At 38.3% G+C, this 27,713-nt stretch overlaps 2 protein-coding genes across 2 annotated transcripts; both read right to left on the bottom strand.

The window, feature by feature from the left end:
• Nucleotides 1–10,408: 10,408 nt before the first annotated feature.
• On the bottom strand, nt 10,409–13,425 carry LOC113342407 (pentatricopeptide repeat-containing protein At3g63370, chloroplastic-like). Its single transcript, XM_026586968.1, has one exon. The coding sequence runs from the start codon at nt 13,374–13,376 to the stop codon at nt 10,437–10,439; it is 2,940 nt and encodes a 979-aa protein (XP_026442753.1). The 5' UTR covers nt 13,377–13,425; the 3' UTR covers nt 10,409–10,436.
• Nucleotides 13,426–13,502: 77 nt separating this feature from the next.
• On the bottom strand, nt 13,503–27,496 carry LOC113342406 (protein SPIRRIG-like). Its single transcript, XM_026586967.1, has 20 exons — nt 26,923–27,496; nt 26,738–26,807; nt 26,545–26,630; nt 26,292–26,427; nt 26,135–26,191; nt 25,846–26,022; nt 25,433–25,624; nt 25,267–25,332; nt 25,001–25,115; nt 23,630–24,768; nt 22,838–23,546; nt 22,659–22,761; nt 21,386–22,497; nt 19,709–21,287; nt 19,257–19,543; nt 16,596–19,053; nt 16,038–16,346; nt 15,545–15,851; nt 15,270–15,416; nt 13,503–15,136 (listed from the first exon to the last, which is right to left on the bottom strand). Exons 1-20 carry the CDS (start codon nt 27,054–27,056, stop codon nt 13,961–13,963), a joined length of 10,359 nt encoding a protein of 3,452 aa, XP_026442752.1. The 5' UTR covers nt 27,057–27,496; the 3' UTR covers nt 13,503–13,960.
• Between the last annotated feature and the right edge of the window lie 217 nt (nt 27,497–27,713).

The following is a 27,713-nucleotide window of genomic DNA, read 5'->3' as shown; positions in this document are numbered from 1 at the left end:
CATGCCATTGGAACATGTGGCGTGGCCGACATGCCTTGGCGCGGTTTAGGCGTGGCCAAAATTAGGGTTTTGGAGTTGGGCCAAAGGTTACCATGCGTTGGTTGGTGACCTTGGACGGCTAAGATTTGCATCTAAGATGGAAGGGTGGTCGTTGATTGTCGCACGCCTTCATTTTAGCAGTCGTGAAGGGAAGGCCGGCATGGCATGGCTTAGGCGCGGCATGCCATTGGCACATGTGGCATGGTCGGCATGCCTTGGCGCAGTTTAAGCGCGGTCAAGCTAGGGTTTTGGGCGAAAGGTTTCCATGCGTTGGTTGGTGACCTTGGATGGCTAAGATTTGCATCTAAGATGGAAGGGTGACCGTTGATTGTCGCACGCCTTCGTTTTAGCAGCCGCAAAGGGAAGGCCGGCATGGCATGGCTTAGGCGCGGCAAGGTGGCTGGCGCGGCATGCCATTGGCACACGTGGCATTGTCGGTATGCCTTTGGCACAGTGGTGCGGCTGGCATGGTTGGCATGCCTTGGCGCGGAGACGTGGCTGGCATGGCTTGCCATTGGCACAGTGGTGCGGCTGGCATGGTTGGCATGCCTTGGCGCGGAGACGTGGCTGGCATGGCATGCCATTGGCACAGTGGTGAGGCTGGCATGGTTGGCATGCCTTGGCGCGGAGATGTGGCTGGCATGGCATGCCATTGTCACAGTGGTGCGACTGGCATGGTTGGCATGCGATTGGCACATCGGTGCGGCTGGCATGGTTTGCATGCCTTGGCGCGGTAGCATGAGAATTAGGGTTTGGCATAGATGATGTCAATCAATGTTAAGGGTTCTGCCGTGGAACATGACCCATGTAAAAAAAAAGGTACCCCGGTAATTCTTACGCAGGCATGCTGATTGATTCAATAAATGTGCTAACGGTCATAGTGACGTCATGCCAGATGTACAGTTTTACGATTTTAACCCTAAGCTAAGAACCACCATCAACAGCTTGGTAATATTTCACATTGATACCGTAGCTATATTTAATTTTTTTTTTTCAAATCAGAAGCTTGGAAACTCGGATCACTTCTGATTTCATCCTTGATAAGACTAGAAATAAATTTACTGCTGAGCCTGTGGAAAAGCCTTTCACATCCCACACCACAGTGATGACTGCTAACATATATCTTAACCTTAAGCATCATGTTTTCAACATCAACAACACAAACCTTATACTCCCAAGGGAAATTTTCTTCTGAGCATTTTGCATAGAACCTTCTAGGTTCATTCTTAGTATATAGAAGAACATACCCAGTCTTTACCTCGTATTTCTTTACTGCAATACATACCTCTGCTACACCTCCAAAAAAAACTTTACCAACTTCACCAAGTAATTTATCCCAACCCTTAGTCCTAAGAACCTTGTTAACAGGCACAAAACCATCTTCAAGGAAATTCACCATAGTTTCTTCGGGTTCAGGTTTTATTACATGACTACTTGAAGCTCTATTATGACTGCTGGAAGAATTGCAGCCAACTTCAACAAGTAAATCAAAGATCTTTTGACCTTTACAGTGGCAACGAGATACAAAACACTGAAGCAGAACATCAGAATAAACTCGCACAAACTTGCTTCCGTCATTAAAGAAAAACCTGACATGATGAGGTAATAAATGAGTCCACTTCTGGCAAACGGTTGTCTTCAAAGTCTCCAGAGTTGTGATGTCAACTGGATGTACTAAGAATTCACTGAAGTAGTGAATTACAGCTAGTGCACTAACAACAGGCATTTCACCCTGCAAAACACAAAGAGAAAAAATCAAACATATCTATCCTGCATATTGCTTCACAAAAATTCTTACTTAAAGTTAAAAGATCAAATCAACAACAGCAAAGAAAATCTACATTAACAATAATCATATCAGAAATCAACTGGATATCAAAATCAATAACATCTACGTTAACGTAACAGAAAACAGATCAAAAACAAGAGTGGAAAACTCATCAAATAAAAAATCCACTAGAATAAAAGCGAAAATTGGTATATCAACATCCAAACATGAAATCGAAACAAAAAGATTGAATCGAAAAGATCCACATTGAGCGTAACAATTTCAAAACCTAGAAAATAAACAAAAATTCAAAAAAAAAAAAAAAACTTAAAAGATCTAAAAAGCGCTTCGAAAACCTAAAGTAAGCTTCGAAAACCTAAAATAATAGATCATAATCTTACAGAAACTAAAACCTAGAATCGAATCAAGATTAAACAAGATCAGAATCAAAGACTGGAATGAAAACGAACGAACCTGAAGCTTGAATTTCAGATTATATTTCCTGAGTAAATTCAATCTCTCAATCAGCTCCTTCTCAGCTCTCGATAATTCAATCCTTCAGCTCTCGCTCCGGCTTTATCTCCTTCTCAAGTTCTTAATTTCTCGAAACTGAATCTCAGAACAAAATCTCAGAACATAAAGTGAGGCTAAACTGGGAAATAAAACAAAAAGGAAATGTAATTTTGAAAACTCTGGGTCTCGGCATAATTTACACGCCGATTTTGGGTGCGCGTGTGATTTTTTACACACGTGGGTTTCACAGTGGACAAAACTGTAAAAATGGGTGTGGTTGTAGTTTTCACTTGAATTAACCACAACAAAAATGATCAATTCAATTGGTCATGCTCAACATAAGAGAACTTACGGAGCAACTCAGTATGCACACAAAGATGTGGATCAGGGAAAGACCAATACTGCGGAATAATCAAAGATTCATTCTATTTTTCATCACTATTTGCACAATGACATATAATAGACTTAATCTTTGTAATCGAAAGTTCATCCTTTTTTTTCCATCAATATTCGCATAATGACATAAAAGGCTTAACTTTTGTAGTCAAAAGTTCATTCTATCTTTTATCAATACTTTCATACCGACATATAATAGAGCTAACTTTTGAACAAGTATGGGACGGTCAAGGTTCACGGACATAAACAACATATCCCATAACACTTTGCAATATACAAAACCATAAAGATTAATACTGAAAAAATCATCTTCTAAATAAACTTTAGAATTTAAACAAATAAATCTAAAAACATTGCAAGATGAAAACGTTGGCAATAGCTATGTGTACTCACAATAATGGCTATTCCAAACCCTAGTTATCCTTCTTTAAAACACAAGAATAAATTCTCATAAGATGTTTCCTAGTCAATAATCAAAAGAAAAAAACGATTCTAAGACCAACACAACCTAACACAAGTTTAAAATCATAGATTGTGTTCAGTATCTTCATGGGTTTCAAGACCTTCAAGCTTGTGACTGACAGAATCAACAGCTTCTTTGGAGAAGATATCCTCTTTGAGAAGTCCTTAACATGTGACTTCATAAGAACAAGGTCAGAATTAACCTTTTTCAACTCAGTTTGTAACACATTAAGATCCTTCTTAGAGTTTTCAAGCTTCAGTTTTGCTCTCCCGAGATCATTGAGAAAACCATGAACCACTTTAGCAAAAACCATCTCAGCATTTTCTCGATCTTGATGAGAATATGCATAAAAGCATGATGCACCAGGAGAAGGTTGTCAGCTTTAACAATGATTATTTTCTTCTTTATTTCGAACTCGAAGTAATTAAAGTTATCAACAAAATGTTCTGGAAAATCCCAAGAACACGGAGGAGCAGCCATTCTAGAAAAACAAAACCTGGAGTATGCATACTCAAGTAAAAGGTTTTGGTATTTAAATGGTTTCTCAGGAAAACATATTTTTAAGGTATCCAAAGTCAGTCCGTGACATGTAACATGGGTACCCGTACGAACACTAACTTGACCCATAGCCGGAGGATACCCAAAAGACGAAAAAAAATGAAATAAGAAAGCTGTTTGTACAACAATGTGTTGCTACAAGAATTATTTCACAAATCTTTAGCTCTAGTAAATTTTATATTCTCATCATAGAAAAATTTAGAGCATACGTGTAACATTTTGACATACCTAATATTTCAAGAACAAATTAAAAAACAGAAGCTTGATAAATACAAAAGCACACACATACTTGTGCAAAAATGTTTGTGAATAATAATCCGGCTATGAACGATAAGAAAATAGCTAGAGAATCAGAAAACATTTTGCCACTAAGTATACCTGAATATATCTCACTCAACCAGGAATTTTTGTGAGTGAGATTTCAAACTTGTGATTAATTAGCACAAGTATGAGCCTTGAGCTCATCAAATGAATGTTGCTTTTGGTTAAACCTCTTTCTCCTGATCTTTGGAGGAAAACCATTATGATGTGAAAAGTTATCATAAAATTTACTGTCATCAAAATACGATGCATAATATGTATTCTTACCTGAAGAATTTTGACTAGAGGGAATTGACAGCCTGTTAATAATCTCTTTATAACTTTAAATTATTATTTTTAGATTATCTTCCATCTCCCCATTTTTGCTTCCTTCTTCTGGTACCTTTTTCACATCTTGGACAACATGATCTCCCTTTTTGATAGAATAAAACCCATTAGTTTTTCTTGATTGAAATGGTCTAGGAAGACTGTTTCACAATTGAACATTTGAGGAACACATAGAACTGACTTTCCTGGTGGGGTACACAGGGTGAGTAATAAAACCAATTGGTTTAGACATACGAATGTCAGTTACACCTTTGAGAATTAAATCTAAGGTGTGTTCAAGACGAACAATATAAATGTCATTCAACCTATATTTTCTCTTTTGTTCACCATGTCCTTTTGAATCACAAAAGAGACACACTTTCTGATCACCTGAGTGATTAGACAGAATAATCTTAGTACCATCATTGGGATATATCTTCCTTCCAAGTGATGTGGATATTCCTTGATTAGAGGAAGACACAGGCACATCTTTTCCAACAGGAAGGGATTTTGATTTTGCTTCTGGAACATAAATTTTTCCAGTTAACACAGAAGCAGTTGGTATAGTGGACTCCTAGGAACATTCTTGAATAGAGAGTTTAATCAAAAGAAGTTCAGTTTCCAAAGAATCCTCTTTGAGTCTTCCCTCAAGCTGATTTCGTGAAGAACAAACTAAGGCGATTTCCTCACGAATGACCTTTAGAATAGAGTCACGCTCATTTACCATACCAACAAGGACATTGACTTTGTGTTTCAACCGGTTGACATCATCAGCCTGGATTCTAACAAGTTTTATAATCACTGCACTCTCTTTAGATGCTTCCCTTTCAACTTAAGAGTCAGACTCGTCAGTAAGGTAATCCGGGTAACACTTGTCAATAGAAGTCGGTTTCGTTAGAACACTAGGTTCGTCTATATTCGAGATTGAAAAATCTTTCTCTTTAATAGATTTCATAGAAATAGACCTTTTGTTTCTGGTAATGCGTTTATCAGAGATAACACTTCTTTCCATATTCAGATCGCTACAAACACAGACTTATAAGGTCTTAAATGTGTTTGCCTTCTCTGATACCAATTGAAAAAGCGGGGGTCTAACAACCACACCCAATATTTCGTTTGGAAATCTGAATAGAAAAACTCCAATATACTTTCAAGAGAATCAACTAGACAGTTAGACTTAATCTAGAGAAAAGTATAGCAAAGAGTTTTATATCTCTATCTTTCAATTCAATGTGCAATCAGCAAATAGGAATTTGCGAGCCCAATTGAATATAAGAGAAATAACTTGAACGGTACCAAAGACCAATGTTCAAGGATCAATAAATTTCAATCAACAACCAAAGATTGGATTTACCAATTGATCGATTCAATGCACAACCTGTGATATTTCAATTATATAACAAAATATAACGCGGAATAGAAATAACACAGACACCAGAAGTTTTGTTAACGAGGAAACCGCAAATGCAGAAAAACCCCGGGACCTAGTCCATATTTGAACACCACGCTGTATTAAGCCGCTACAGATACTAGCCTACGACCAATGAACTACGGACTGGACTGTAGTTGAACCCTAATCAATCTCACACTGATTCAAGGTACAGTTGCGCTCCTTATGTCTCTGATCCCAGCAGGATACTACGCACTTGATTCCCTTAGATGATCTCACCCACAACTAAGAGTTGCTACGACCCAAAGTCGAAGACTTGATAAACAAATTTGTCTCACACATAAAAGTCTATAGCAATAGATAAATCTGTCTCCCACAGAAATACCTACGAGTTTTGTTCCTCCTTTTGATAAATCAAGGTGAACATGAACCAATTGATATACCAGACTTATATTCCCGAAGAACAGCCTAGTAATATCAATCACCTCACAATAATCTTAATCGTATGGCAGCGAAACAAGATATTTTGGAATCACAAACGATGAGACGAAGATGTTTGTGATTACTTTTTATCTTGCCTATCGGAGATTAAATCTCGAGCCAATCTTAAAGAAGATAGTACTCAAATACGATAAAAATAACAAGATCATATCACACAACTACAGAGAAAATAGTTGGGTCTGGCTTCACAATCCCAATGAAGTCTTTAAGTCGTTAACCTACAAGGTTTCGTGAAAAACCTAAGGTTAAAGGAGAATCGACTCTAGATTATGCAACTAGTATCAAACAGGAGGTGTGGGCATTAGTTTTCCCAGTTGCTAGAGTTATCCTTTATATAGTTTTCAAATCAAGGTTTGCAATCTAAGTTACCTCGGTAACAAAGCATTCAATATTCACTGTTAGATGAAAACCTGATTAGATTCAAGCTAATATCTTTCAACCGTTAGATCGAACTTAGTTTGTTATACGCAAATGAAATGTATCCTCATTTAGGTTTAATAACCGTACCTAAACGTGTACACCATGTTGGCTCAACCGTAGTTAACCGAGGTTAGCTATACAAATACTCTCATATCAACCTTATTCATCTTAACCATAACTAGTTCAAATGACTCAAATGAAACTAGTTAAATAGTTTCTCAATTGCTATATTCTCATAGAAGTATACAAGAACACAATTGAAGAAAAATCGGTTTGATTCACTCGAATCAATTCATGAACATTATATCCACGGTTTGCAAAGAATGCATTCCTTAATATATAAATGTATTATTTCATGAGCCAACCGATTTTAGAACTTTAACCACTCAAGTATGCATACGGGTACGCATACTTAAGTAGCCGGTCTGAGTTTGTGTTCGCCAGTATGCAAACGGGTACGCATACTTAGTACACTTCCAAAACCTAGAAAAAATTCCCGGACCTATACCTTACGCAAGTATGCGTACCGGTATGTGTACTTGGTACACGAAATTTCACAACTTCAAGTACGCATACGGGTATGCATACTTTAGTTCCAGTCATGGATCACATACATGCAAGAATGCACACTATGTTTATAATCCAATGATGGTTAAGTATTCTAAACTCTTATTTCAATCATTGAAACTTTCTTAGAGGATGACAATAGCCGTTTTCACACACTATTAGCATCGAAGCAATTTTCAAGTTATTGAAATAATCATAACGAAACATTCCAAGTCTACACCAAATGATTGTATCACACAAACCATGTAAGATGTTACTCGTCGATTTTCACATGATCATCTTTTGACTTTCGTCAAGAATATACGATGAACTTGGTTGAAGCAAAAGTTTACCAACACATATTCCGAGAAATATGTAAGCGAGTTAAACTCAGCTCGAAATCTCAAATGTGTATGATCGACAACTATATAATAATACGACTTTTGTCTCAATATAGGAGATAGAGTAGAAATAGACTTTCCAAGTGATAGATGAGTTTCAGTCTCCGCAAAATTTTTGTTGATGAAGTTCCACAAGCTCTCCTTAGTAGTTCTCCGTCTTCAATTGATGAACGACGTGAAGTCTAATGCTCAAGTACACAATCTATCCTAGTCCGAGACATCACTATAAGTAGACTAGAAATCAAGACTTATAGTTTTGATCACTAACATTGACAAACAAGCTTGAGATAGAAACGCTTGCGAGTTCGACCGAGCAGTGATCTAATAATTATGAAGATGTGATTCTCAGATGAGTTGACGCATCTTCACCCTATATCAACTGATCCCAAAAAGCTCATTTGTTTATGTGTAGAAGTGAATGATCACAAGTAATTACTAGTATAAAGGTCCACCACTAAATTGATACCTCGTAGAATATTATATTTGGATAAGTAATATAAGATTTCCCAACATAACCTAATTAATTAATAAGGTCCTATGTAATATAAGATTTCCCAACAGAAGAAAACTGTTTGCAGAAAAAAGCCCGGGACCTAGTCCAGTTTTAAATACTCTCAGAATTAAGTTGTTATACAAGTTGACTACCGCAACTTCGTATAGTTGAGACCAAGTAAACACTCCTTCATTACCTGGTTCCTTCAGTATCCATGTGCCTACAACTAATCTAGTCTACGCACGTGAATCCCTAGACAGATTCCACTATCTTGAGTTGCTTCACCGATGTGAAGACTTTCGCTCTCAACTCCTTTGGATCATAATCTGAAACATCAACTCACTAAATCTATTTCAATAATCAACTCACTTATCAATCACCAAAATGAATTTTTAAATCAGAGAGAAAGTAAAGTAAAACGTCTTCTGTTTAATTAATATACTTATAACTCCTTTGGTCAAAGATACTTACGTGGGACCGGTTCTTAAAATATATCCTTATTAGGGATTGGTCTTTATAATAGATCCTTGAATCACCTTTTCAACTACGATAAATTACGTTTCTGAAATTTCTTTCAAACATAGTTCCCAAGATTTGGATTTATTCGGAAGTTTAACACAATAAATAAAAATAACTTACCAATTAGTGCAGTTTCGAGAACAAGAAGTTCATGGATAAACTATGCTTCGTAACTCCATAAACTTAAATTGTTGAAACAACTAGTATACCATTCCTTGCTACTTTGATCATAGTATAATGACCAAGTCATCAATACTAAAGTCATTTTAAACAAACTTTACTTCGTATGATATGTTTTCAGTAAATACTGACTTGAAAGAACAAATGATAGAAATGGAAAAAGTCAAGTATGTAGTTATTAACCTCGAACTGAAGGTTGATGTATTCACTGTTATTGATACGTATTCAGATTCTTCATGAGTAACAAGAGTAAGTCTCAACATTTCTATGTTTCTATTCTAACCTAACGAAGTTCACTTTAGTAGTCAAATCAAGCGACTCCTAGTTTTGGAACTGAACTTGACAACTATACATGATATACCAACGTTTGGTAAGTTCGACCGATCTTAACATAGGGAATTATCTTTGTAAATCTGATTTTGTGGTATTTATAAAAAAGAAGTCATTTTTATGAAACTTGATATGAAAGCTTCAAAACTTCCTATCTTTCAAATTATATGTCGGATTTTCATAAGTTTGATTTGGTTTGAAAGCTCTTTTTAATAAGAATATCAATTTTTAAGTTATCAAACTTTATTTTTTGTTTCACCTTTTGGATGAATATAAACAAATTTTTGGAGCACTTTGGAAGAACTTGTATTATGTTTACATTAAGGGTGTTCATGTACATCCACTTGCATGCACAAGTTCATCACACAAAAACATATTAAAACACTTAAAATGTTATGATATAGTTTGTTTTTGACAAGAACATATTATAACGCATGACGAGCAATGCACATGTATTCTGCTTGTCGCAATAAAATAATTAAAGTCCAAGAGCCAAGGGACTAGACTTCAGATTTAAGAAAAATAGGCAGAACAATGTGAACTATTTGGTTTGAAGAAAATTTCAAAATTAATGCCCTAACTGGTCTAACTCAAGGTGAAACATGAAATTATTGAGAACTAGATGATTAACTTATCATATCAATGGACAACCGATATTTAAATTTACATGCATCATAAGTGTATCAAAAATGAAGCAATTGGAAATTTCTCAAGCATTATTATGAAAATCATTACACGTCGGTCTCGCCCACACTGACACCTGACCGATACGATTGAATAGAATTGACAATATCGATTGAAACCTGCCTATAAAAAACTTTGACTACAAATTCACCTTTTATCTTCTCACCCTAAATCTGTTTTGTATTTTCTTTGACTATCAGATGTCATTGTAGTACATTTGTTAAGTCGTTGGGTGATGATACCAACGACCTGAATTCGAAACTCGTCAACACTATGGCGGAGGATTTCTCTTTCCTTCTTTGCCTAGTTACCTAGACACGTAGTTAGAAAACTTCTTCTACAAGAAGAGGTTAAAATCATAATACTATATTTGATTTCTAAGCCTTTTGAAAAAGAATATTTGATTTTTGAGCCTTTTGAAAAAAATTGTTTCAGACCAAGTTTAAGGCGTGTGTTTTGGCCTTTTGGGAAGGGTCTGGTACTGGTATTCGCACACCTCAGATGTGTTTTAAAATGGGGCAGACTTTAAAAGTTCACTGCTACTGTTGACTATTGAGGGTGCTCTTATTAATTTCTTTTGTTGGTGTAACAATCAAATAAGGATATCATTACCAGAAATCTTTACAAGAACAGACCCCATTTTCGAAGCGATGGAACCTGTTTCCATCTCTCACAATGATTACTCGTTCAAAGATCTTCGAAACAAGCTTGGTAAAAACATGGCAATCACCACAAACCCGAAGGTTCTTTGTGATTCGAATTGGCGTACCAGGAGAAGTTTGTATTAGACCAAAAGCAGTGGCAAGCCTTTCACTATGCCCATAGAGCAACTTAACCTTTTCATCTTCTTGTATATCATGCAAAACATACTTAGTCTCGGGAACATAGCCACCTTCTCTTTTCAATCTTTCTGTAATTTCATCTAATTTCGAGTAAATTTCTTCCGTCTTTGGATGAGAGACATCTCTTACCATAAAGGTGTGCACCATATTTTTTATTTCTATCCAACTACAAGCAGGATCCTTCCTCAAACCCCTTGTCCTCATTATATTTCTCATTTCATCCACAGCTTCCCATCTTCCAGTGGATGCGAACGTATTTGATGCGAGTACGTAATTTCCAGGGCTTTGGGGATCCAGCTCAAGTAGCTTTTTCACTGCAATGTCTCCAAGTTCCTTATTCGAGTGGACACGACAAGCCCCAAGGAGAGCACACCATATAGTTGCTGTTGGTTCGATTGGCATGTTCTTCATAAAACTATAAGCCTCGTCTAATCTTTTAGCACGTCCAAGAAGATCAACTACACAACCATAGTGGTCCGGCCATGGTTCTAACTGATATGAATTTCTCATTAAATCAAAATATCTCCTGCCTTCCTCGACTAATCTTGAGTGACTACATGCATATAGAAGCGCTAAAAATGTTACGTGATCAGGCTTCAATCCCCTACCCAACATTCTGTTAAATATATTTATGGCTTCCTTGCCTTGTCCATGCATACCACTAGCATTGATCATACTAGTCCATAAAATCAGGTCCTGGTGCTCAACAAGATTGAATACCTTGAAAGAGTTCTCTATATTTCCACATCGAGCATACATATCCACAAGAGAACTCGCGACAGATCCATCCATTGGGAAGCCTTTCCTAATGAGGAAACCGTGAATCTCTTTTCCTTTTCCGGAGGCAGGTAAACTCGCAGAAGCTGAAAGTATGCTCAAAAGAGATACCAAGTCAGGTTTCACACCTGTCTCTCCCATTTTGCAGAAGACTTCAAGAGCTTCATTTTCCATACCATTACGGACATAAGAAGATATTAGACTTGTCCAGGACACGACATCTTTATTACCTATCCTGCTAAATGTCAGAGACGCGTACTCAGTATTCCCGCACTCACCATATACATCCACAATTGTGTTCTCTAGAACGTGATCAAACAAATTCAATCTCAAAATGTTGGCATGAATTTGCTTCACAGAAGATATGCACGTCATGCCACTACAAGCAAGGAGTACGCTCCCAATTATCATGGAATCGATTCTTATCCCTTTCATCTGCACTTCTCGAAACAATTTCAGAGCCTCCAGATAACAATGATTCTGAGCATACCCGGCAATCATGGATGTCCAGGATATCAGGTCTTTATTAGGCATCTCATCGTAAACTTGGGTCATATAGTGTATACAACAACACTTGGCATACATATCTATAAGTGTGTTTCCTACCTGAAGATCAGAATCCAATCCATGTTTAATTGCATAACCATGAACTTCCATTCCATTCCGAAGATTCCCCAGACGACCCAATGCAGTAAGTATACTAACAGTGGAAACCAGGTCAGTCTTATGACCTGCTTCCAGCATTTCATGGAAGAATGCCACTGCTTCTTTGTAAAGATCATTTTGCACAAAGGTTGAAAGCATTGAATTCCAAGATATACTGTCTTTCTCTTCCATCTTGTGAAAAACTCGTAAGGCTCCATCCGTTCTACCACATCGCGAGTACATAATAACTAAAGCATTAATTTCAATAACATCAAGTTCCCTATCAGATCTTAAAAGAGCTGCATGAATTTCCATGCCAAATCTTGAGAATGACGGCTTTGCACAAGCCTGTAGAGCTGCAACAACAGTAAACGAATTTTTGGCCACACCAGAATCTTGCATTCTTTTAAAGAACCTCAAGGCCTCAGAACCCCGTTCACTGTTTGAATATGCCGAAATAATAGAATTCCACGAAACAACATCTCCCTTTTCAATTACTCTATCAAATAACTGTGCTGCTCGGTCGAATTCATTGCATTTTGCATACATACCCACAAGTGAATTGGCAACAAAAATAACCGAAATAAACCCACATTTTATCGCTAAACCATGAATCTCAGCCCCATAGTTCAAATCTTTCATCACCCCACAAGCCTTCAATACTGAAGGAAAAGTGCAAGCATCCAAAGTTATATCCGATAGCCGCATTTCTCGATACAATTCAAGTGCACCAGATGGTTCTCCATTGGAAACATAAGCACCAATCATCGCATTCCAGGTAAATATAGTTCTATCAAGCATATCATCAAACAAGTTCTTGGCATCTGACAAAGACCCACATTTCCCGTACATGAAAACAAGTTTAGTACTCAAAAACACCGAATCAGTGTCAGTATTTGATGTGATTATATGTGCATGAATTTGTTGACCTTGCGACAGTGCTTTTTTAGCAGCACAAAGGTCAAGAATTGAAGAATAAGCTTCATCTGGAGGTAACTGAGGTGGGTTTTGGCTGGTGATAAAATTATGAAGTTCTAGAAAAGCTTCTTCTAAATTTCCTCTCTTGCATATCTCTTTGAGAGTTGAGGTATTAAATTTAAAGGGTGTTTGAGAAAGTCTTGGAATTTTAAGAGGATTTTTGTTCTGGGTTTTTGGAATTATTCTGTGGGGTTTTACGGTTGATGAACACTGGAAGGTACACAGTTGAACTGCCATAGCCATTAGTGAGAATTTCCTAGGTAAATGACAATCAAGTAGAGGTGCATGATAAGAGAGGAAGTGCATAAGCAATTTCGAATTCTGAAAGCCGTTTTGCACTTGATTTTCCAAGTTCTGAAACCCTACAATTCTCTACCTTGAAGAATCAGATATTTATGGCGCGCAGCATCTTATTCACAGAAAAACAGTACGAAGAACAAAAATATTTGTACCATTCATATTCCATTACCTTAAAAGGTAAGATCTTGTTTATTGTTATACTTGTACACTGTAATTCTAGGAAAATTTCCAACTGTGATATATTGTACAACATTATCACCATCAATTTACAAGGTTAAGGTTACAAGTCATGTCCCCCAATAACTGAGACATGGTCTTCTACTCTTCTGTAATTATTAGTAAAATGCAGGGACAAGGATACACAAGCAACAATAACTAGTTTCATTTTTCCGGATCACCATTTCGAACATGCATCTGCCTGTAATCAAGTGCCATTTCAGTTTATTTTTACCATCTCATCCTTGTGGATTCAGCATCTTTCTCAGCTGAAGACCCAGGTAGCCATTTCTTACATCAGACACTTGTGGGTGAGGGCGAGTCCTACGCGAGTATGTGAAAAGCAGCAAACATAAGTTGCCTGAAGAGTATTATCAACTCCCATTATCGCCAGGTATCAAGTTTTCATTCGCAAGACTCCAAGACAGTAAATGGCCGTTAGCATCCCCGCTTAAAAGTTGCTTACGGTCGGAAGTAAGATGAAGGGCAGTAACTGGATGCTTGTGGAACTTCAGTACCTTGCGAAGGACCAACTTGTATTCTGGGACCTTATCATTTATTCGGAATCCTTCCAATAGCTTGGTGGTTGACTTGCTTACATTTGTCTCTTCGGAACAATGTATCATTTGCCATACCCTGATGGACCCACTTTGATGACCAGTTACATACCAGTTTGTGTCGAGCCAATCTGAAGAGGTAGAAGTGGCCACTGTAAGGACAAAATCAGAAGGAAGTTGAGAAGTGTTGATCACTGCTAGACAATCACCATTGACACTCCAGACAGAAAGCAGAGTCCCAGCTGCTACGACAATCTCTCCTGTTAGGTCATTCATATATATTGCTGAAATTGGTGTTGTGAAAACAGCAAGTTGCTTCACGAAGACTAGGCTGCTGAGATCCCATAGAATGATAGTACAGTCATCAGATCCGCTCACAATCATCATATACTGTTGGCTAACGTGTAGGCATGTTATTTTGTTTGTGTGAGCACAGAGTGATCGTTTCAAATGCAAATGCCGCATTCCACGAGGTCCACTTTTCCTAATTTGCCAGACAGAGATTACGCTATCTTCTGTGCCAGTTACCAGGGTCTGGCCATCAAGGGTAACTTTAGCACACTGAATCTGGTTTCCCTCATGAAGACTCTCATGTGTAGACAGGATTTTATCTTGCTCGTAGCTTATAAATCTCAAGCTTCGGTCTGGAAATCCCCAAGAGACATACTTGTTATATGCTTTCGGTTTAAGCAACATATTAGGACCAGCCAGAATGATCTTCTCATGGAAAATAACAATCTGAGTAATCGAGGACGGAAATTTACGAATTTCACGTGGAACCAGAAGGTTACAGTGTTGGAGTGGATATGGCGGTGGTTTCTTATCAGCCCGCCGCTTCACATGAGGTTTGAAGAATAGCTGCCTGGGAGTCTGCCCGAAGTTGTTAATCTGCGCCAATATGGAGGCCTTCATTGAAGGGTCACTAAGGGAGTCTATGTCGACGCTCCCTTCATACGTGTAATAAAAGAAAACATTTAGGGCATCTTCCGCCGCCTGTGAAATATTTATGCACCACTTAATTCATAACAAGTAATGGTAATAAGCTAAAGCATTGAACTCAAACACAAAAATAACTGTTCATTTTTTATTCACATGTAAATGGAAAGAATTTGAATGCTTAACCCACCTTTCCTCTTTGTTTGTAACCAAAGATCAAGTCTATCCAGTGATGCAGATTTTCTGAAACATAGTCTGATTCCAATGCTTCCCTATGCTTCCTGATGAACTCTCTGGCACTACCATTGGCCCAAGGCGGTAATACAACATCACCAACCTGGTAAGAGCATCCACAAAATATGTCTGGTGAAAATCACAAAAATGGTGGGGTACACTAAACAAGAAAATGTTAAAGAGCAGGAATTAGGCTTGAGCAAAAGTTAGATTTTTATGCATCACAATAACCTTATCTCCAGATTGTTTCTCTCCCAAGTCGAGATTAAACTGGTTTTCCAAGAACTCTGGCAGGTAGAAAAACTCTGGAATCAGTTCTTTCACATCGGATGTGTTATTCGTTCTAGATGCACTTAACCATGTGTCTCTCACACTATTGAAAAGACGATCTGCATGATCGAAGTCTCCTCCTTGTAGCTTCTGATTTCCTTCACTGAATGGCGGCAGACGCACTAGATAAAAAACTACAATTCCAGCACTAGAATAATGAGAGCCATAGTGAAATTTTGGAATTTCAGGGTCATCCCAGCTCTGGTATCTGGGAATAAACAGATGTAAGTAGAGTACGTCAGGTGATTGAAGTTTATATGTATAAAATATCATGCTTCATGCGAGGCAATAAGAACCTTGAGAGAAAACTTGCTAGGTAAGAAAAATACTGATGAAATTGACGACAGATAAATAGGTCAAATTAGGAGACCATGTTCCACATCAGAATAGTCACCTTTTCTTGAATTCTTCCTCCCCTGCTGCAGTTTGACATCCCATTGGTTTGTCGAGTTTGCGGAACGTGTTCTGATCTGTTAAGTCCAGTGTTTCACTCTCATAGTCAGCAAGAACCCATGGAAATACTGGATACTGTGTTAGATCATTATATCCACGCCCTGCCAGAGTGTTGAGGTGCATGAGGTACTGGAAATTACTAATTTCACCATTTTGCCACCTCTTGGAGAAGGATTTAGCCATAATCTTGAAAAGACGGGTTCCCTCACTGCCATCTTCTTTAGATGTTCCTGAAATAGTTGTGTCTAACCTGTTGGTTGCATGCTATCAAGTATCAGAAGCTGGTCTTGGCCACAAACAACAAAGAACAAAGTATACAAAGAAAGAGAGAGATGAAGTTTATTATTCTAGATCACACAATTTGTCAGATGTTACAGAAATCAATGTTTATTATCCTAGATCATTCCCCAAGAGAAAACACAAAGAAAATAAACTGAAACTAATGAATTAATGATTTTAAAGAGATAGAATCAATAGAGCAAAGAGTTGAAGTACATACATTCTATTCCTCGGAAGATTCATGAGAACCAGATTTTTGAAAACTTCATCTCTCTCTTTTTTGTGGTACACCAGAAGCTCATTATATCCATCCATACTAAATATCTCAATCGCTACTGGACGGAGCTGGTAATCACGTTTCAAGATCTCATGAACGCTATCAAGCTTCCACATACACCACGAATGAGGCACATTTTCGCTGTAACATGTTTTGTCCTTTTCCTGTCCACAACCATTGTACGCCCATGCTCTTCCACCAATCCATTCCTTCACAGAATCATTCTGTTTAGGAGGTGACTTTGACTGGTAACTTGTACTCTTCTTCACACCCAGAGCCTGATCAATGACTGAGAGTTTATCTTCTATTTCTTTTTCGCGTATGCACCCAGAGTCATCTATGTAGAAATTCTCAATAACATATAAGCATTGCTCACCTATAAGAAATATGCCATCATGCTTGTCAAGGCCAGCCACACGCTCACAATTATATCTGAAATTGACCGTCTCTAGAGGTTCCAAATAAGGTCTAATTAGATACTCCCCGTTATCATGGACTTCCTTATCCAACCTGTCCTCTGTTACCTTTGGATCCTCATTTTTAATGGAGGACTTCCTTGGAGAACCTGGATGGTACTTCGTACTGGTGCTATCAGTTATCGGAATAGAACTTTCACTTGATTTGCACCCAACTTCACGAGCAGGATCAACACTTGATTCGTTTAAACTGCAAGCCATTTCACTAGAACCAATCCTATTTGAGGAAGTTGACTCCTCTCTTATACTGCTTATTCCATTAGGTATGGAACCATCATCTTCACCATTATAGCAGCTCTCTTTGAAACCCTTGGATAATAGGTGGAAAAATGAATCAGAATCAATTCTGGATGTGTCAGAACCATTCTCATTTTTCTCCTTGGATGCTACAGATATGAACTGACCATTAAGAACATTATGAATTGTGTCAATTTTCAGTTTGCAGCGCTCGAGCTTTTTCCTCATTCTATATGGTCCTTCAGTCGAGCATAGTTGCCATTTAGTCTCGGATCTGGTGATGGATTCTGGAATTGGTAGTATTCCTCGCTCATGAACAAGTTGTTGGAGATGGATTTGCCACTCACTCTCAGCATGGAGAACCCATCCATACTTATCTTGGCGAATTAATTTCAGTTCGGTCAACATTGCATCGCGACCCAGTTCAAGTGCGTACCTACGCTCAGTCATCTGATCCCAGTGCCTTATGTCATGCTTTGAAGTATCATGTGATATTCTTCCTGTTTCTCTCTGATGAGGATCCTCCACAGCTTTTACAGTCATCCTAGGAAATTCTTTGGATCCAGAAATATACTGCATCCACGTAACAACAGGACCCTGCTCCAACACTTCCTTGATTACATCCTTAGAACTTTGAAGCCATTCAAAGAACTCGGAAGAACTTCCAGTTAATAACTTATCAAATCCACCGTGTAGAACATCCAACTGTTGCCTTAGGTTTCTTTTCAGAACAAGCAATTCCGTTAATGCAGCACGACGATGCACCAAAAGATACTTGATAACATCCACTGACATGCTCTTCGCACTTCGCCTTTTGTCATATAGAAGAGAGATTATACTAAAACATAGACAACAGTCTAGGTCAGTATCAGGATTACTGGGACAAAATATAATGCTTTTATGAGCAACTAATAACTGTAAGACACTGGTAATATCAATCTCAGATTCTTGTTGTGAATAGTTTGAATACAAAGTCTTTCTAGGTTCAATTGGAAAACCTAAGAGTTTAAGAAGATCTGCCTCCTGAATAGCGGTTAAAAATGATGGCAAGAAGCAGTACATTATCAGGCGGTTTGTATTTTTTAATAGGGTTTGCACGAAAGGATCAAGTTGCCTGCTTCCTTTTGCCATAGACAGAAAACTTTTTCCAGTATTTGACACTTCTTCAATTCGGCCATCTTTGTTAGATAAATGCAACATAGATAGCAAGAATTCTAAAGTAGTAAGTACACCACCTGGTTTAGGCAGAGCACCCATGTATACACGATCCACAATCATGGAACACAACGCATCCAAATTTAGACACCAGAAACTCTTATCAAATGTTTTCTTGTTTTCCTTGTCATCACGCATGAGACGCCTCTCAAGGAAGTTCATCAATCTACTAAGGCACAAGCCCTGGAAAACTAATTTTGACTGAACATTCACATGTGAAGGAACAGTTTCCAAACTGCTCTCAACATATGTTGGTTTCATCTGCTGCGCCACACCATCAGCAAGAACTTCTGCAATGAAATCCAAGACAGCAGTAGCTCCTGCAGAACATGGACCACCTCCATATCCCAAATCATCCATTTCAAGTAAATCGCTAGGGTGAATAACAAAACACATATTAACTGAATCAGACCGCTGAGATTTGGATTTGAGATCTTGGAGAGTATCAGCTTCACTTTTGAACGCAGAAGATCCTGTGGACAGGATAGATTTGATCATGAAGGAAAAGACAAGTAAGAATAAGAAAAAGATAACTGAAGATTTCAATATCAGGTAAAAATAAGGGTCAAGCACCAAATGATCCATTGGCCAAATGGCATTGCACATCAAATTGATATTAGAAAACCTAAATTCATCATTGATGGAAGGGATAGTAGAATTTGGTTAAGACTCTCACCTTCAAATTTCTGAACTGGGCAATCAAGCATGAGTGGCTTGACTAATTCCTCCCCTGACATAATGTGGTTTATGTCGACTAAGTCATTTTCAATCATATCTTCACAACTTGTAACTGCCTCCACCTGAAGAGAACTTTGAGGATTTAAAGAAGGTCTGACATGCAGCTCTTGTTCAGTGGACAAGCTCAAGAATTCATATTGAGAAGTTTGGGAATCTCCGGAACTGGTTAAATTCTCACGCGTTCTTGTGGAGAGAGCCTTCACCATCTTTATTGCAGAAGCAGCACTGCAAGGCACACAAAAGTCACTTTAGAAACAGAAACATCTTCTCTTCTATTTTATTCTATTTCTTTCAAATATATAGAGACAGAATGCTACAGCTGAATCACTGTGGGATTGTATAATTGTTGGATGAAGCATGTCTACAACTTATTGGTGTTTTACATCAAACCTGACACAGGAGAAGTATAGATCCACGCAACTTTCAAGAAATTCCACCCTTCTACATGCAGCTGAGAATGATGGGCATGTTTTTGCTAGATCAAACATAAATCTCAGGACTGAAGAAGCAACAGCAGGAGCTGTTGTGTCCCCACCTATTAGCCGAGCAGCATGCGTCTTATGTACTATAGCTTCACCATGAAGTTCTCCTGTTGTATCTGTTGTTGCTTCTACAATCTCTGCCACAAGGCTAGCACCGACAGGTGAGAAGATTCCAATTTGGTGGGCCTGAGTTGACTTAATGCTTAACCTATCAAACGTAGATTTTGCCATGGCAATCACGGCTTCCAGAAGTTCAACGAAATTCAATTCTTCATATTTACCATTGATTGGAATTAGAGCATGGAAGTCTGACATGCGAATTTCTGGCAACCTTGGATACACAGGTTTCCCAAATATTGTACACAATAGAATGTAGTATATCTCTGGAGAATCATAGAAGCTTCTAACCATGCATGTAAGACCTTGATAACCTCCGCTGATCCTAAATTTATGCGAAAACATAGAAGAAGATGCAAGACAAACACCAAGAAGTGTCATGATCCATCTCATTGTAGTAGGATGAACAGCCTCATCGAGATAATATGTTATCAACTTAGATGATACTAATTTATGCCATTGTTCAAGCAACTCTTCTGAATTTATGGTCATTTGTAAGTCAATAAGCATTTCCAGTAGCATATTCCTTGCAATTACATGCTTACCCATAGACTCTCGAATGATTTGATGCCCTGATGCTAGCTCAGGTGGATGAAATGTCATAATAACAAACCTAACCACCTGTTCTAGTTCAGAGCCCAGAAACCCGTCTTCTAAAATGACACCAAGTAACACAACCAGTTTCTCCAGAACAGGAATTTCCACATCTCCCCTTTGAAGAGTTACTAGTAAATGTTGGACGAGGTTGATCCGGCGCAGGGCAGTTAAGTTATGAGTCCTGTACCTATGCAAAGATACTAGACGCTCAAAAAAATCAAGTAATGCAATCTGGATGGAAACAGGAGCAGTAACCCACAAGGTCCAGTCTAAAAGGACATGCTCCACCATATCCGCGTTTGACAAAACGATACAACTTGACATTTTTGCGAGCAGCTCACTGTTTTCACCCCCAGAGATAAAATTGGATGACTCTGTTTTGCTAAAATCATCTGATTCAGGTTCAGCATATGCTGAGGGTGTCACATTTTGTTTCTTGAACAATTTCTGCAGCTCAGAAGATGAAGCCTCGCAAGCAGCAATCCGAAATAAAATTTCAAGACACTGCATATCAAGGAGTAACATTCTTCGATGCATGAATAATGAAAGCAAATGGTATCCTCTGCAAGCTTTCATGTCATACAGATTTTGAGAAGTCTGATGTAGTGCACAAGCAAGCAATGCAAGGGACATGTGTAGAAAATCCCTAGATTCAGCAGCTTCAATGAGAGCTAAGACAACAGGAATTCCCCCTACCATACGGATGCCATCTCCAATTACACGTTGCCTACAGATATAGATATCTCCATCAAAATGGCCAAAACGTGGTATGCCTGAAAATTTAAGAATAGCAATTTTAAAGTAATTTTAGCTCTCATGACAAAGAAATCACAAGCACAACCACGAAAGCAGTTGAAAATAGACGCTATACCTCCGAGAGGGGAAGCAGCTGCTGACAATGGATCAACTAGGTTAAGCATTGATAATGTCCCAGTTTCTCGAAAAGTTTGGGAAGATGTTCCGTCAAACGCAAATATGAGTTTCTTTCCGGATAGCTGCAGTGAGAGGTTCCTGATTCTTGCCAGATCCCATATAATGGCATTGCCATCTGCTTTATGGTTTCCTTGTTTACCAGTATTTTCAAGCCCTTGCTTGTTAGATGGTATTTCAGCATCCAGCGAAGCCAAGAGTTCCAAATTGACCCCAATACAAGCTTGGTTAGGAACGAAGCGCATAATATCTGTATCTTGGAAGACTCCTCTATATCCTCGGCCAAGAATGTAAATGAAGTAGATACTGCCTGATGTGAGCACTTCCTCAAAAAGATAACAAGAACGAAGCTTCCATGACAAATCACCGATTTTAGCCTGAGTAATTGGTGTCCCTAGGGTTACCTGCAAAGGTTTCCCAACTGGAGATAGGGAATAAGCCAGTTTTCCTGAGAGCATCAACTTTCCGTTTACGTATAGGGATGCAAAACTAGCTTGGAAGAATCCTGCTATAGCATTAGGTTTACTGTGAACAATAGCAAGGTGATGCCACCTCCCTTCGCCTAGTTCCATTCCCGGAAAAGATAAGGAGCTAGAGTTGCTAGTGGCAAGAGTTAGGAGCCCATTATTCTGAAGGTAAAGTTCTGCATACAGTGCACCGCTATCATCAACTGTGCCAACTGAAAAGATCCGAAGAACATAGTTTTCTGGAAGTTGCCCTCTGAAGTTATTTTGGCGTCTAGAAGGGCCTGACTTCGAAGGAAGTTCTGATGTGTTTCCCTTAGATTTCAAGAAATTCTGATATTTAAACCAGCATAAGAATGAATAACCAGCAGCAGGAGGCCATGACCTTTCCCCTAACGGAACTTGAATAGAAGCATGCCCAACCTTGCTCATATCCATCTCTACATATGGCGCCATACAAACAGAGTCTGTGGTTATATCTTCCATATGAACTAAATTCTTAATGATGTTAATGAGAATAACACCGGAATTCACTAATCTGTATTCCAGAATACATTTAACAAGCACACGAAGCTCCGACGATGATAACCTGTCACAAGGAAATAAACTTTAGTAGTTTAGTTTTAATTGGAAAGGATGAATGCATTGCAAGGGGGTAATAGACAAGCAATCCATAGGCAGAAGCCGCAGAACGAAACTTTAGACGAACAAGACATATGAAATGGATTTGTATAAAAGGGGAGAAAGAACCTGTAGGGTGCTAGGAGCCCTACAATCTTCAATGCATGGTTAAGCAATGCTGATGAGCCCAAAAAAAGCGGGTGAACAGTATCCAGCAGAAGTCCCACACAACCTACATTAACCAAGTAAGGATACATGCATTTGTACAATTAACGGAATATATAGTACAAGGGAATCAAATCACACACCTATGGAAGTAAGGTTTTCTTGATTGAAGGGACCCCCACGAGAAAGCCTTTCAATAAAATCAAGAACTTCTAGTTGCATAGTTGGAGAAAATAGTAACAAAGAACGGATCAGCACCAATACAGCACCAGCATTGTATACTCGTTCCTTCTCTTGACTAGTAGAGCGAAATACAGTACTCCCGAGAAAGTTACCAGAATCAACTTCAACCATATCAGATGACATCTGACCTTCTGCTACTGGTGTATTGGATGGTGGGATCACTATTTCAAGTGCAAGTTCAGCCAGTAACTGAACGACTTGCTTTTCAAAATGCAAACAAAGCAAACCGGACTCACATAAAAGAACATAAAAGGTCTGTGATGATATGATTGAGTGTATCCTCACTCGATTAGCAGCACTGCCACACACTCCAGCCGTTCCAACACGCAATAAAGACGCAAAAACCATCATGTGGTCAAGTAAAGATTGACTGCCATCAGTACAATCTTCATTTCCCTGGAAACTATGGAGTGTCGTCAATAAAAGGGAAAACCCAGTGGCTTCTCCAAATACCCTTTGTGCTGATTTATTAACCCTCACAATGCGCCATACAGCTTCAAAAGTGTCGCACTTTCCTTGCATCGGAAGCTTGAAATGAGATCCAGAAATAGTTGATACAATTCCAGTTTTCAGAACTTCAATAAGTGCGCCAAGATCTTTTGGGTAAGCCTAGTAGAAGTTAAATTTCAGTAATCAGTGCAGAGATAAACTAAGAAAGCAGTGAAATAAAGAACAAAACAGTGCTTACAAACCTGCGTAACATCTTCTATAATTAAGGATGACAGTATCCGAAGAACCGCTGACCGGTGACTATCTGATGCCAAAAAAGGGAGAACGATAGCTACACCGTTAGATGATCGAAATGCTGATTGATTGGAGTCATCTTTCTTCAATAAGAAGAACATACAATCCCATGCAACAGAGACTGTGACCTCAGATTCAAAAAGTAATTTGCCAGAACTGGATTCCCAAAGCTTGGGTTTGGATCCAATACCAGCTTCACCAACAGTCTGTTTTTCGAAGCTGATTACACTAACCTTTGCTTCTAGAAGTTTATTTTCCTGCTCTGAGACAGATATAAACTTATGCTGCTTGAGATCATCCAACAGAACTTCCAAAAAACCAACTTCTCTCAGTACTTTCTTGTACTTCTGATCAAAGGATAAAAGCTTTATAAAGAAACAAAGAAATGTATACTTCAATGAAGATGTTATTGGCTGCTGCAATAAGCAGCAAAGGGAAAGCAATTCCTGTTCAGGAACACAATTAACAACAGTTACAGCATAGTCTACGATTTTCAAGATAGCCTCCTGCAGTGACAGGGGAAAGTTTGCCATATTTAGGATGAAGAGAGCCATTGTCCGCAACTGTTGGCACAACTTGTAGTTCTCTAGATGGCATGAGAATACTTTAAACATTCTATTTAGTACTTCTTCCTGCACTTGTACGTTCTCGGCCTTAAGAAAAATATCCTGCAACATCTGAATTGCCTCAAGATCTTTGATTTGTGAGCCAGTATTGACCCTAGTTTTATCGTCATTCATCTCAGAAGATGCTGTAAGAATTCTACCATGTCCGGCAAATATGCCATGAATACCAACTGTTCCACTAAGCTCTGTGGGACCTGTTAGGGCCAGATTAACAAAAACATCAAACAACCTGGACAGTGACGATGATACACCCATTTCTTCGCCTCTGTAATCCTGCCTTTCCACATTAGAAGACTGTCGAGAGATATCGAAAGCAGAGCCGTCTCCAGAAGTGAGGTCAGGATCGATTTGGTGAATGCTATGGTTATCCTGTAAGGTAGAAAGTTTCAAAGCAAACTGAACCAGGAACTGGTAGCCATGAGCATTATGTATATCCTCCCTGAGTTTGACCCCACCAGCTTCTACAAATCAAACTAATCGATGCCAAATTAGAGGTCATCCAAAGTATTTCGCAAAGCCACACCCTAAAGTCTGACAAGAAATCTAGAAGTAATGAAAATTGGATAATTTAGTTAGAGATTCAATAACATGATATTATGGTGCAGTTTTGTTTAAATACGATCACTAGATAGTAAGCGTGGCAAATTTCTATTTCATAGGAATAGAAAGGATATCAAGTGATTGGGTACCTACCAGATCTGTATGATAATTCCACACACTCAAGTAGCAATTCGACTAAACTCACTGCGTACACTGAATCATTCATCTCAGGATTGAAATCCTTAACAGCTATTAGAAGCACCTTTATCTGAAAAAAATTGATATTTGTAAGGATTGTTATATTTGAAGTTCGTGAAAGGAAGACATAACGTAAATGTGTCTCCATTAGACCGGAACATAAATCGAAATGAAACACTACATAAGAGGAATTTGGCACAAAAAGAATCGGAGCCACCTACCAGACAATGTTTGCGTATATATTTTGCTGTAGTTCCTTTGTCATTAATCAAAAGAAGACCAAGTATCTGAAGGAAATAGAAGTTCAAAATGTAAAGTATATTGGAGTTCCTTATTGTCTGTATCACACGTCAAATTAGCTGATCATACGGATAGTCGCGTATTTACCTGCGTGGCATGACGATGAAGTTGCATGGTGTGCAACGGACGAAGATCAATTTTAAACTGTGAAGAAACCATCTGAGACCCACTTGCAGCCATTCGGAAGAGTAACTGAAGTGAATCATCATCAATCAAACTCTGTGCAGCAGAAGGATGGCTTGCCAGTGCTTTAATAGTATGTACAATACTCCCTTCTACCTGCATGACCAATTTTTTTTATTAAGTCTCAACTTTCCTAGATAAGTAGCTTCTCTTGCTGTCTAGACTATTTTTAATGTCCAGTTAACAGCTTTAAACATTGTCCCAAGTGAGAAGATGAAGTCAGCCAAAATACTATAACCAGGAAAGATACAAGGCTGAAACCAAAAATGGTTTCTGTGATGTTAAATCTAATGTAGAGTTAGCATACATGTAAATACCTCAAGCTGTTGGACTTCTTTCACATTTCCTTCGGGATCTTTTTCAAGTACAGTTGAGTCTCCAGTGTTAACTGCCAGTTCCACTTGATCAGAGATATTATTGTTCAAAAGGGCATACAGAATATGAACTAGACAACAAAGAATCCCAGAATCCAGGAGAGGCTGCTTATCCACTAACTGTAGACAAAAAAGACAGTTCGAAACTTTGCATATTAGAATGGATAATCACATGGTTAAAAGCGAAAATTTATGATCCATTAGAATATGATTTATGACTATAGTGGCATACCCCAGATGCCAGGACTTCCACAGCATATAACAGATTTAAACCAGGAATTATGCCTTCCTGCACAAGTATCCACACAAATTAGTTCAAGTATTCAACCAACAGTTGGTCTTGCAGGAACTAGAGACGCATACCGTCAAAAGAAACTAAAGTTACAGACCTTGTTAACTTGTGAAAAGAACTTTACTACTTCCATGCCGTCGAATGACCTCATCTTCCAAAATATATTCAACTTCCCAATATCAGTCACAAATGCCCTTCCCACAACAAATGGGAACAATTTGGCTTCATCTAACCTGTTAGTTGCTAACAGTCAGAGCTTGTGTATACAAAGTTGGAATAGTTGAATTTCCCAGCAGTGAAATCATAAGTTAAGGATATAAATAAATTTGTGGGAAAGTTAATGTGCCTACAATGTAAGTAAATGAGGTATATCAGCTTGCAGCTTCACTAATCTACAGAAGACATCTATGACCATGTTTACGGATGCTTCTTTCTCCTGCAGGGAATGTTCAAAATTATTCAACTTTACAAATGCTACCACCCATTATAAGTAGAATTACATAAGCTAGTAGTTAAACAAATTATAAACAAATAAACAAGAACCTCTTCGGAGCTGGATGACCGGAACTCTTCCCAAACCCTCTTGAAGTCCAACTCCAATTCTTGTTTGTCTCTGAAAAGTCAAAATTAAATCTAAATACCAAATGTGGATCTGATTATCAAAGTTCATTATTATGTTAGCATTATTATAAATGACAGAAATCCAAGCAAAAATAGAAATTTCTAACCTTGAAAGGGAAGTTGAAAATTCATGTGCTGAAGAAGTACTGGTATCTCCATGGATAAGTGCAGAAGATGAAGGAGATTGAGTAGTGATACCAACTTTGGTTTTAAAATCTTTAAGTAATGTTACCCATTTCATTCTGTTCTACAGAGATTTCTTCTCTGTCTCTTCTTGTGCTTCTTTCACTTCTACTTATAAACCCTAACTTTTAAAATGTGTTGAATTTTCATTGAAACAAAAAAACAAAAATCAGATGAGGAGAAGAAGATTACAGTTTTATCAAGAGTATAATGATCAGTAGTTTAATTTTGTCTTTGACCTAAAAATGTTAACAATAACATTATTGGGGTTTAAAAAATGTAACGGCAAGATTTATAGCTTCCCTCGACTCTATCACTACGAGGACTAGTTTGGACTTTATGAGTAAGATTACCAATCATTGTTCAGCGTCGCTTCATATCGTGGCTCCTCGTGAGTCCGTGACTCAAGGAATGGAAGAAACGTTTCTGTTCACAGCTTTTTGGCATGGGTGAACAAGCTCGCCCTGGCAGAGTAATGTTCACTGGAAGTTTCTATTGCCTTCTTAACAAGAAGGATTGGAGTTAGTTAATTGTTTGTACATATTCGTTCATAGGGAATGTGAAAACGAAAGAAGGGAGGGAGACCCGTCTGCCGTGACATTAGGGTCGTGGACTCGTGATAGACGGATAAAGTCGTGGTCCTCCACTATCATATGGGAATCTGCTTCTTTATTCGGAATGTCAGAGGAGATATGAAATGGATGATGAATTTTGC

Source organism: Papaver somniferum, unplaced genomic scaffold (genome assembly GCF_003573695.1).
Source record: "Papaver somniferum cultivar HN1 unplaced genomic scaffold, ASM357369v1 unplaced-scaffold_41, whole genome shotgun sequence".
NCBI lineage: Eukaryota > Viridiplantae > Streptophyta > Magnoliopsida > Ranunculales > Papaveraceae > Papaver > Papaver somniferum.
The sequence above is the reverse complement of the archived record's forward strand: the minus strand, read 5'-3'. Positions and strand labels throughout refer to the sequence as shown.